Source organism: Dipodomys merriami, unplaced genomic scaffold (genome assembly GCF_024711535.1).
Source record: "Dipodomys merriami isolate MVZ:Mamm:240054 unplaced genomic scaffold, mDipMer1.0.p SCAF_767, whole genome shotgun sequence".
Lineage (NCBI taxonomy): Eukaryota > Metazoa > Chordata > Mammalia > Rodentia > Heteromyidae > Dipodomys > Dipodomys merriami.
The window spans coordinates 118258-130613 of record NW_027206365.1 but is presented as its reverse complement, the minus strand read 5'-3'; the positions used below and the strand labels follow the sequence as shown (position 1 = coordinate 130613).

Sequence of the window (12356 nt, the reverse complement as noted above, 5' to 3'; positions counted from 1 at the left end):
CCCATGCGGAGTTAGGATCCTCTTCCAAGGAGACCTCTCCCAGTTTCTGCATGAACTTTGAAGGACCACCTCAGACACTCTATTTATACCTCATCTCTCGGTGCCTGGCACGTACTAGACAGTGCTGCTGGAGGACCACAGACATGGAGATGGGCACAAACATCCTATATCTTTCGATGCCAAAGGGGAATCAACACCTCCAGGGCCCCCAGGTCCTCCAGATAAGGTACAGAAAACAGGAACACCACCCAGGCCCCTTGTTCTAGAGAACCAAGAAATACATCAGTGATTTCAAAGGGGTCAGTGCCCATCTGTTCTAAGCACATTCAGTCAATAGATTCACAAGCAGCCCCATTTCTCCCCCAGCATGAGTTCAGGGCCCACAGATGCTAGAGTGGCAGACAACACACAGACCACAGGGGCATTCAGCTATTCTTTATTGACATGGAGGAGAGGGTGATGATGGCACCCCCAATCTCCAGGATGAGGTAGATCCATAACGCTTCCAAGTTCACACCTTTCCTGGGTCCTCCTTTAGTGTGACAGTTCGATTGAAGACAAGCTGGAGGGCAAAAGAAGAAAGGTTGATGGTATAAATGTATAGAAATGTTACAATGAAACTCCTCCAGTACAACTAATATAGTGCTAATAGAGGTTTTTTTGTTGTTGTTGTAAATTCCTTAGTACCACATAAACAGAAAAATCCAGAAGTGAGGTTGGGAAGGTGGTTCAGTGGTAGTGCTTGCCTTGCATGTATGAGGCCCTGGGTTCGATTCCTCAGCACCATACAACCAGAAAAAGCCAGAAGTGGCACTGTGACTCAAATGGTAGAGTGCTAGCCTTGAGCAAAAGCAGCTTAGGAACAGTGCCCAGGCCCCAGGACTGGCAAAAAAAAACCAAAAAACAAAAAACACACAAGCTGGGCACTAGTGGCTCACACCTGTAATCCTCAGGAGGCTGAGATCTGAGGATCATAGTTCAAAGCCAGCCATGGCAGAAAAGTCCATGAGACTCTTATCTCCAATTAACTATCAGAAAACCAGAAGTGGCCCACTGTGGCTCAAGTGGTAGATCACTAGCCTTGAGCTGAAGAGCTGAGGGACAGGGCCCCAGTTCAGATTCAAGCCCCATGACTAACAAAACACCAAAACCAAAAGCAAGCTTTGTGCATAGATTTAACTTCTTAATAAACTTCCTTATCAATAGAATGTGAATGCCCCCTCCCCACTGAGGTTGGTAATGATTAAATGGATGTAAGCTGAATGCTTAGCACAGTAAACAGCATCCACCATTACAGTTGCAATAGGGGGGAAGGGATTGGGAGTACTAAATCCAGTACCTGTCCTTGGCAGCTATCTGGATCCACGGAGAAGTACCCAAGGCGCTCAAACTGGAACTTGTCGAAAGGCTTTGCCAGGGCCACAGAGCAGTCCACTAACGCTGCCTTCACCACTTGTAGTGATGCCTGTAGGCAGAGAATTCAGGCAACTATCCAGCTAGGGAAGGCCCCTCCCCTCACCCACCAGTCCGATCGCATGTGCACGCGCATGCACGCACACGCACACACACAGTGAGCCTACCGGGTTCACATCACTTAAGAATCCACCAGGCACCTCGGCAGGATCTTCCGGATTCTTGTGTTGGAATCTACAGTCAGAGTGAGAAAAATCAAATTCCCCAGCTGGGCAGCCATAGCAGGCAACGCCCATCTCCTGGCTGCCCTTCCACTACTCCAGGGCTGGTCACTCACAATCGCTCATAGAGGCGAATCTCGCACATCAGAGGCTCTGACACCCAGTGAATAAAGGCCTTGGGCTTCTCTCCAGTATCAGCCCGTCTGCAGGTGACCTCTAGGCACTCCACACAGCCATTGGGACCCTGAGAGTGGGGAAGCTTGCAATCAGACTGGGGAGCCACCCACCAATAAGGTGGGCAATGATGCATCACAACCCCAGCAGGCACTGCGGCAGGAAGGCAGTAGCTGCCTCTCACCTTGACAACATGCTGCAGCTCAACGACATAGCCTGTGTGTCTCAGGCCCACGGGCTGGCCCCAGGTTAGGCGCTTATAGCCTGGTTCTGGCTCCTAGAGGTAGGAAGTGAAAGGAACACAGGAGGCTAGAAGGGGTAGACAAGCAGGGAGGCATTCTCCTATGGTGGATGGAGGATCAGTTCACGTGAAGCAGGGAGGAGGTGGACTGACAGAAGGGCTGAGGAAATGAAAGAAAATCTGGGACCAGACAGAGCAGCAAAACAGGACCTTCGGACTGCTATTCACCTCCTTGAAGTCAGTCCTCTCAATGAAGACAGTGGATGCAAAAGGAACCTGGTGGAAGCCTTTGGTCTCATCAGCTGGGAAGTTGGGCACCTGGACGGTCAAGGGCTATATAACAGGAGACACATATCTTGAGTTGTACCAGGCATTTGGAGCCCCATGCCCAGACAGACAGACAGAGACAGATAGACAGACAGAAAGACAGACAGACAGACAGACAGACAGACAGACAGACACACACACACACACACACACACACACACACACACACACACACACACACACACACACACACACACACACACACACACGTGGAGGCAGGCCCACCTTGACAGCAGGGAAGTTGGTGATGACAACCTTTAGGGACTCCAGCACAGCCATGGCTCGTGGGGCTGTGTCATTGAGCACGTCACGCACACAGGCTTCCAAAAGATGTGGCTCCATTGTGGTCTGAGCCACTGTCACCCCCACCTGGCAAGAAAAGTTCCGCATGCACAACTACAATCACAACTGTAACAGGAACTTGTTTAATCTACCCACCCAGCCCCATGGGCTATGTACTCGGGCACAGAAGTTGTTGATGGCCTCGGGTGGAAAGCCACGCCGTCGCAGCGCTGTGAGTGTGAAGAGCCGGGGATCATCCCAGTCCCTGTGGATAAAAAGAGGTGATGGGAGGCCTGGGAAGGTGGCTTAGTGGTAGATTGCTGGCCTAGCATGCATGAAGACCTAGGTTTGATTTCTCAGCACTACATACCCAGAAAAAGCCAGAAGTGGTGCTGTGGCTCAAGTGGTAGAGTGCTCACTTTAAACAAAAGTAGCTCAGGGACAGCACCTAGGCCCTGAGTCCAAGCCCAAGATTGGGGAGGGGGGGGTGAAGGGGGGGGGGGGAGATTGATGTGAAATGTGAAAGGCTTGGACAAGACCCTTCTAGACTTTTACTTAAGGCTAGCACTGTACTATTTTGAGCCACAGCACTATGTCCGGTCTTTGAGGGGTTAATAGGAGATAAGAGTCTCTGTGAGACTTTTCTGCCAGGACTAGCTTCAAGCTACCATCATCAGATCTCAGCCTCCTGAGTAGCTAGGATTACAGGCATGAGCCATTAGCACCCAGCTGTCTTTCAGCTTTTTATGCTCAAGGCCAGTACTCTACCAGTGAGCTAGAGGCTCCACTACTACTAGCTTTATGGTAGTTAACTAGATCTAACTTCAAACTATGATCATCAGATCTCAGCCACTTAAGTAGCTAGGATTACAGACATGAGCCACTCAGCTAGTGTAACCTGCCAGTTACACTTACCGCACAGCACCAGTTGCTACGAGCTGGAGAATCTTCCTCTTAGAAACAACAGCATAGTGGAGGTTGAGGCGGCCATACTCCCACTGAACAGGGCAATAGACGTCCAGTGCATTACATAGCCAGAAGTAGGAAGATCGTCTAGGGTGGTTGGAAGAGGAGAGCTAGAACTAACCACCTCTGAGACCAGAGAAGAGACTAGGAAGGGCTGCTGGAATTGCATTGGCCCTACCCACATCCCATGGTCCCAGCAAACTCACCGGGCCTGGAATTCCTTGGTGCAGAGTGAGTGGGTGATGTGTTCAATGGAGTCACAGAGGCAGTGTGTGTAGTCGTAAGTGGGGTAGATGCACCTGTGGGGTACAGGCGGTGGGCCCTACAATCTAACTCCTCTGCCCTAACTCATGGCCCACCACCACCAGCTCCACTGCTCCATTGATCCCACGCCTTTGCCCATACCCACCATTTGTCCCCTGTGCGGTGATGGGGGGTATATTTGACTCGATAGGCTACAGGATCCATCTTGCCATCCTCCATCACCAGCTTCATCCGAAGTGTGGCCTCCCCCTCGGAAAACTTGCCCTTGCGCATGGCCTGAGGGTAGCAAGGGCTCAGGCTGCCTCTAACCACAAGGGGAACCTCATGCCTAGTAAAGCCCACCCAAACCCAGCTGACCCTTCCAGGATCCCACCTCAAAGAGCAGCAGTGATTCCTCAGTGGGTCTGTCCCTCCAGGGGGAAGGAGGAGGGTTATGACCTTTGAGTTCCTCTCCTCGCTGATGACACACATAAGCCTGACCCCTGTGGAGAAAAGAGTTGTCTATCAGTGCTCAGGCTGTCCCTGACCTGCAGCTTGTTTGAATCAACATTATTATGACTCTGATCTTACCTGTGAATGAGCTCCACAGCCCAGGCATACAGCTGATCAAAATAGTCAGAAGCATACGTCACTTTGTAAGGGGTGTACCCTGGGACCGTATGACACACACAGTGTAAACAATCAGCAACAAAGCACTCAATGGCAAAGCTATCAGCCAAGGAGAGGCACTGATCACCAGACCCTGCCCAGGCATCATCTTGTTCTTACCCAGCCAGGCTACCATGTCAGAGATAGCAGTGAAGAACTTTGCTTCTTCCTTCTCAGGGTTGGTGTCATCAAAGCGCAGAAAACAGATACCATTGTTAGCCTAGGAGAGTTGGAATATCTGTGGGTCTGTGAGTTCCTACATAGCCATCAGCCCCTACAGTCTAGCTCATCGGAGCTCTCTTGTGTCAGAATTAAACATGCTTTCATTTATTTATTTTTTTGATCCCCAGCACCAAATAGTTTTTTGTTGGTCGTAGGGCTTGAACTCTGAGCCTGGGCGCTGTCCCTCAGCTCTTCAGCTCAAGACTAGCACTCCACCACTTGAATTATGACGCCACTTCCAGCCTTTTCTGTTTATGTGGTGCTGAGGAATCCAACACAGGGCTTCATGCATGTGAGGCAAGCATTCTACCACTGAGCCACCTTCCCAGCCCCCCAGTTGTTGTTGTTTTTTAACTTTTTTTATTATTATTATAAAGGTGATATAGCCAGGGGCCAGTGGCCTGTAATCCTAGCTATTCAGGAGGCTGAGATCTGAGGATCCAGTTCAAAGCCAGCCCGGGCAGGAAAGTCCATGAGACTCTTATCACCAATAAACCACCAGAAAACTGGAAGTGGCACTGTGGCTCAAGTGGTAGAGCACTCGCCTTGAGCTGAAGAGCTGAGGGACAGCACCCAGGTCCAGAGTTCATGCCCCATGAATGACCAAAAAAAGGTGATGTACAGAGGGGTTGCAGTTACGTAAGTTAGGTAAATGAGTGCATTTCTTTTTGGACAATGTCACCCTTTCCTCACTCTCTGTTTTTCCTTCCTGTTCCACTTACAAGTTGTACTTGAAATGCCTTCAAGAACATCTCTCCTATTTTTTTGGCCAGTCCTGGGGCTTAAAGGGCCTGAGCACTGTCCCTGAGCTTCTTTTGCTCAAAGCTAGCACTCTACCACTTGAGCCACAGCACCACTTCTGGCCTTTTCTGTTTATGTGGCACTGAGGAATCAAACACAGGACTTCATGCATGCTAGGCAAGCACTCTACCACTAAGCCACCTTCCCAGCCTAAAAACATCTCCTATTTTCTTGTATCTAAATTCCTCAGGTGAGCCAGGAGAAGTGGTTCACCCCTGTAATCCCAGCATTTGGGAGGCTCAGGCTGGAAGGTAGCAAGTTAAGAGGCCAGTCTGAAACAGCAAGACTCTGTCTCAAATGCAAAAACAAAGCTGGGAACTGGTAGCTCATGCCTGTATCCTAGCTACTCAGGAGGCTGAGATCTGAGGATTGTGATTTGATACCAGCCTGGGAGACTCTTATCTCCAATTAACCTCCAGAAAGGTCAGAAAGTAATACAGCAAATAAGGTCAGGGGACAATACTCAGGCCCAGAGTTCAAACCACAGGACCAGTAGGCAGGTAGGCAGACAGACAGACATACACACAAAGACACACACACACACACATACACACAAAGACACACACACACACACACACACACACAGAGCTAACTTGGAACAGACAACATAGTCTTTCCAGGGTTTCCAGAGGTTTTTCTCAGCTAGTCCATTGTATTTGTAGGTATTAATCATACCTGTGTGGTTCCCCCTATGGCTTGTGCCCACCCATCAGGAACATTATCAGAGGTAAAGATTCCTTTCTAGTGCCAGTCATGGCAGTAGCCAAGTCACCTTGCTTACCAGCATCCTGGAAAACTCACCTTAGCATAACCAAAGTTGAAATTGATAGCTTTGGCATGTCCAATGTGCAGGATTCCATTGGGTTCTGGGGGAAACCGGGTCCGTACCTGCGATCATGACATGGGCAGAGAGAAATAATGTCAGAGCTCAGATCATCTTAAAGAAACAGATGCCCCCTCCCAGAGAGACCACAATCATGAATAAGATGTCAGTATGGAGCTGGCCCAAATACTAGCTTGCCAGCCCATATTCCCACAAACCTGCCCTCCAGTGATCTCCAGGTGCTGCTTCAGTAGATCCATGGTATGTGGGGTGGTCACATAACCTGGAGTCTTGTAGTTCTCGCCTACCAACATCAGGACAAAATCTGAAGTGAGGCTAGGTGGTGGCCCAAGTCCTTGACCCCAAGGGTCCTGGCTACAGGAATCATTGCCATGAATCAGTCCTCCACAGGGATCCAACGTATCTACTTACCAGGCTTGTGGAACTTAAGGGCCTCCCCTCGGAGCTGTTCCATCAGAGACAGGGTCTGGCCAACAGCATCTCCTTTTGGGAAGAAACCAAGAAAAATTTATGCTCTGGGTTTAGCTACCCCATATTCAGCTCAAAAAGGCACCGATTGCTACTATCCATCAATCCTTTCCTTTTGTTTCCTTCAACTATCCAGAACAGATATAAACAGGCTCCTTTTCTCTATATTCCAGAGAGACGAAATATAGAATGGGATTTATCAGGTCTCTTAGACTGGTTTTTGCCCAAAGATTATGAAACAAACTCTAGTGCTTGATGCCAATGGCTCATACCTCAAGAGGCTAAAATTAGGAGGATGGTAGGTTGATGCCAGACCAGACAGGCTCATGCCTGTCATCCTAGCTACTCAGGAGGCTGAGATCTGAGGGTCATAGTTCAAAGTTAGCCTGGGCAGGAAAGTCCATGAGACTCTTATCTCCAATAAACCACCAGAAAACAGGAAGTGGCGCTGTAGCTCAAGTGGCAAAGCACTAGCCTTGAGCTGAAGAGCTGAGGGACAGTGCCCAGGCCCAGAGTTCAAGTCCCACGACCAACAACAACAAAAATAGCCAAAAAAGCAAGGCTAGAGACATGGCTCAAGTAGTAAAGCCAACTGAGCGAGCAAACCAAGAAAGTAAAGATTCTTGTCTCCAATTAACCACCAGAAAACCTGAAGTAGAGCTGTGGCTCAAGTAGTAGGAGTGCTAGCCTTGAGGAAAAGAGCTCAGGGACAGGGCCAGTCCCTGAGTTCAAGCCCCCCCCCCCGTAAAAACACAAAGAAAAAAATCTCAATCTTGGGACAGAAGGCAAGGTGTTGAATAAGCTAAGAACTTTAGGAAACTATGCTATAAGGCCCCTTCAAAGGGAACCCCCATTAGTCAAGAGCTGAATGCAACAGAAGCCTTAGGCTTCTCACCATTCTCCGTATCTTTTGCTTTCCTCCTGTCTGTTTCTTCTGGCTTTGTTTTTGCCACCTAAAGGAAACAGTGAAATCACACCAGTATCACTCTGGACAAGGTCAGACATTCCATTCCCCAGTTTGAAGTCTCATCCTGCCCCACCTCACCACCAGCAACTCGGGTGATATCCAGCCTCACCTTGGGTTTCTTCTCCAAATCAGCCTCTACCTTGGGACCTAAAAGGTGGAGGACCTACATAGAGACAAGAGTCAGGGAGGAATAGAACTATCCTCCTCCGAGGATTTCCCTGATTGGTCCTCTACTCACTCACTCACTCACTCAAGTACTTTGTGGCCTATCAGCATCCAGAATAACCCACCTAGCTCATCCTATCTCAACTCCTCATGCTGCTGCCTCAAATGCTTCTCCTTTCTGAGGATCCACATTGTGCCCAAGTAACAAGAACTGTCATTTACAGAGAACTGTGGTCCTAACATCAAGATAAGCATCTACCTCAGCCATTATCCTCCAGTAAGTCTATTATCCTGAGATAAAGGCCATATATATCATCCCTGTTTGGGGGATGATTCTATTGAGACTCAGTTAAGTGATTCATCACAAATTAGGATCAACCTACAGTGCAAATCAGGTGTTGACCCCTTGACCATTAGAACAGACTTTCCTCCCCCCTTTATCCCGCAGTAGATTCCAGGCTCTGTCCATGCCAAGTCTTTGCCAGCTGATTCCGCTCAGGGAGGTGCCCACCTGCATGTCTACTTCATTCTTGATCATTTTGCCATCTGCCCACTTGAGCGCAGCCCGGGCCTCTCCTAGGAGCATGGGCACAAGAAGCTGCAAAAGGCAAAAAAGGACACTCCTTCCCCTCCTCCCCAAGGAAAAGTCCTAGCTGACCACAGGAATCCATGCCTATACCCAGGTAGTATACTTTTAAGGCGCTTCTGCTCATTCTCCTATTCACTCTCACTCATGACCAAGGAGAACACATCTTCCTTCCCCAGATTTGCTCACCCATCAGCAACCCCATGTTGAACCGATAACGCTCTGCTAGGAGCTGGGGCCGGTGCCTATTTATGGTGACCTCCACCTGTGGAAAGCCAAAACACATGGTTCAGGAAGTCCTTTCAGACAAATTCTAGGGACCCACACCCTCACCCGGAATCCTCCTGGACAAAGAAGCTGAACCACTCCTTTCGAGGGCCAGAATTTAGAGGGACACCTGATGCCTGGAAAAACTTACAGCCTCTTCAATCTGCTCTGGGGTCACTATGACACCCACACCACATTCCTGCTCGAAGTCCACAGTGTCGATGGGGTCCAGAGGATGACTTCGTACATACTCCAGAGCAGCTAAGAAAGGAGAGAGGCAAGGACTTTAGGGCATCTCAGCTCCAAGAGGTGGGGTAGACTAGTTGTCCTAATCCAGTCAAACTTCAAATTCAGTTTGGCCTCCAGGGAGATTAAGCCCACTAGATAGAAGTCCGAATGCTTCCAGGGGAGGCTGCTCAACGTGAATATTCACAGAGGCCACCCCCCCCCCACCATGTCTTCGTGCTTATCCAGAACTAGGTGTTCAGAAAGAAACTGGAGGACTTGGGGCGGGGGTGGGGGGGAGGCAGACGGAAGTCTTGGCTGAAGGGATGGACTGGAAGTAGAACTGGCCCTCTAGACAGGGGTCTTACCGCTCAGCTGCAGTTCTGTGTGGATCTTCTTACTGGCTATGTAGTTCACGAGAAAAGAAAGGCGCTGCGTATCCTTGAGACGGGAAGCCAAACCGTACAGTAGGGTCCCGGTAGCTTTGTCGATGGTAGAGCCCAAAGTCTGCTGCGCCTGGAGTCCAAGGGATCGGAAGGGGAGCAGGTCGCCATCTGGACCCGGCCCCCCACGCTACTTTGGGGAGAGAACCAACATCCAGGGCCAGGGCAGGGGCGCACCCACCTGGGTCGCCGCCTCACGCAGCTGCGTGCTCAGAGCCGTGTTCTTGAGTGTCTCTCGAGCCTTGTGTTCGCTCAGGCCGAGGCCCGTGAAAAGCGTCAGAGAGTCAGGGACCGCCATGGCAGGAACACCGGAAACCAAAAGAAGCCCTGACTGAAGCTGCGCCAGGAGATTCGCCCCTCTGACCAATCAGAACACGAAGCCTTCAGGGCGAGCCAATAGTAACCGTCCTCTGCTGAAAGGGGGCGGGACCCTCAGCTGGTCGACGCCATTTAAGGGACAGAGCAGAAGAACCAGTCCTTCCAGGTGGTGTTCTTCCGTCTTCGTGGTCGCCGTCTCGGGTAATGAAAGGGATAGGTTCTTTGGGAATATAGATTTGTCTTGGACCTAAAGAGAAAATAATAACAGTAAGGAGGCAGGTGAAGACGTGGCAGGTGGCCTTTGGCTCCTGGAGTTGTGTCGTTGACCCGAGGCTGTTGGGGAGCAGCAGATTTAAAATTCTAGTCGCGCCTTTTTTACGTCACAGCTTCTGAATTGTCATGGAAACGGGGAAGCGAACTGAGTCCCGGGGAGATCTCCGTTGTGCCTGTTAATCGCAGCTATTCCAGAAGCTGAAGCCAGAGGGTGGTGGATTGGAAACCAGCCTGGGTAACATTAGTGATACCTTGTGATTAAAAAAAAATAAAATCTTGTGCCACGTTTGCCATTATTGCCAAAGCATTCAGATCTCACCAAAAAGAAAAGGCAAATTAGAAGGAAGACTGGGAGGTTGGGATAGAAATGTCTCCCCTAAATTTTTCTGAACTTCTAGAATATGCATGCTAACAGGGAACATTGTTCTTTCAATCAAAGGTGAGAGACAGTGAGCAAATGTCAAATGCAGGACTGGATCTCAGGCTCTGGAAGTAGGTTTTTTGTTTTTTTGTGTGTGTGTTTGTGGGGCTTGAATTCAGGGCTTAAGACACTTGTTGTCCCTTATCTTTTTTCCTCACGGCTAGCCATGTACCACTTTGAGCCACAGTGCCACCTCCTGTTTTGGAATGGATAATTGGAGATGAGTCTCATGGGGACTTTCCTGTCCTGGGTTGGTTTGAACCTCAGATCTTCAGATCTCAGCCTCCTGAGTAGCTAGGGTTACAGGCTTTCAAGTTTGAGCCACCAGTACCCAGCCTTCTAGAAAGTTTTGTATCCTCCATACTTCTTGATCTTTAAGGATTGGACAGGAGTTTGATTAGGCCATTAAACCATATCCTATATCCTTCTGTGTGCTCACATTCCAACAACAACCAAAGTTTCAAATGGGTTTACACCTGGTCTCACTTATGAATACATGCTAGGTTCTGTCCAGAGCCAAATGCTACATTAAGTATCCAGATCCAATCCTGTGTTCTTTGGCCCATAGTCCCAGCCTGATGCTCAGTCCTAGAATGGACTGGATTATAAAGGCTATGTGTAGGAGTAGGAAATGCAGAGTAATGGTAGTATCAGTACCAAGAAGCAGAGCCACAGTTCTAGTCCTGTGCCGATTGTGGCTGCAGAGGCCTCGCCCAACACAATGTGCCTATGAAGAGCAGAGGGAGCAATACAAAGTGCCTGCTACTGCCACTGATCCCTCAGTACCTGGTGCCACTTTCAAGGATTCATTGAAACATGATCACCACCATCATTAAATCCTGCAAGTCTGGCAACGGTTCTATCACTGGGGTCAGAGCCTGTGCTCCCTTCCTTGGTTCCCTCATGTGGGTCCTAGAGCTCCATGTAACAGGAAGTTGCAGTACGTCCACTGGGGCCATCAAGCAAGTCGTTAGTGGTGGTAGCAGATTAACAGTAGATGACTAGGAAGTCCCTGGAACCATATGACTTGCACAGAGCAGAAGTGTGAAGTTCTATAGACTCAGCCTATTTGAAAATGACCAAGGAGGGCTGGGAAGGTGGCTCAGTGGTAGAGTGCTTGCCTTGCATGCCTGAGGCCCTAGGTTCAATTCCTCAGCACCACATAAGCAAAAAGAAAAAAGCCGAAAGTGGCACTGTGTCTCAGGTGGTAGAGCGCTAGCCTTGAGCTGAAGAGCTGAGGGACAGCGCCCAGGCCCAGAGTTCAGGCCCCACGACCAGACACCCCCCCCACCCAAAAAAAAATGACCAAGGAAAGAAGCCAATTAAGACCCACACCCCTGTGTGTTTTGAGACTGTGACTTGAACTCAGGCTCTGGCTGTCCCTTAGCTTTTTGCCCAAGACAGGTGCTATATCACCTGAGCCACAGCCCCACTTCCAGCTTTTTTTTTTTTTTTTTTTTTTTGGCGGTTGTGGGGCTTGAACTCTGGGCCTGGGTGCTGTCCCTCAGCTCTTCAGCTCAAGGCGAGCGCTCTACCACTTGAGCTACAGCGCCACTTCCGGTTTTCTGGTGGTTTATTGGAGATAGGAGTCTCATGGTCTCTCCTGCCCGGGCTGGCTTTGAACCGCGATCCTCAGATCTCAGCCTCCTGAGTAGCTAGGATTACAGGCGTGAGCCACCGGCGCCCGGCTTACACTTCCAGCTTTTTGATGGTTAAGAGTCTCATGGACTTTCCTGCCCAGGCTGGCTTTGAACTGAGATCTTCAGATCTAAGCCCTCTGGGTAGGTGTGAACCACTGATAGATACCCAACTCCCTAAGA

The 12356-nt window shown here is 49.6% G+C and overlaps 1 protein-coding gene across 1 annotated transcript; it reads right to left on the bottom strand.

Moving 5' to 3' along the window:
- Window positions 1–414: 414 nt before the first annotated feature.
- Window positions 415–9855, bottom strand: LOC138818482 (glutamine--tRNA ligase). Its single transcript, XM_070009395.1, has 24 exons — window positions 9706–9855; window positions 9450–9597; window positions 9008–9117; window positions 8779–8854; window positions 8515–8579; window positions 7948–8001; window positions 7767–7824; window positions 6815–6886; window positions 6601–6686; window positions 6361–6447; window positions 4657–4756; window positions 4459–4537; window positions 4262–4370; window positions 4034–4164; window positions 3831–3923; window positions 3574–3711; window positions 2836–2923; window positions 2602–2745; window positions 2278–2382; window positions 1993–2085; window positions 1751–1878; window positions 1581–1647; window positions 1340–1465; window positions 415–562 (listed from the first exon to the last, which is right to left on the bottom strand). Exons 1-24 carry the CDS (start codon window positions 9820–9822, stop codon window positions 512–514), a joined length of 2325 nt encoding a protein of 774 aa, XP_069865496.1. The 5' UTR covers window positions 9823–9855; the 3' UTR covers window positions 415–511.
- Between the last annotated feature and the right edge of the window lie 2501 nt (window positions 9856–12356).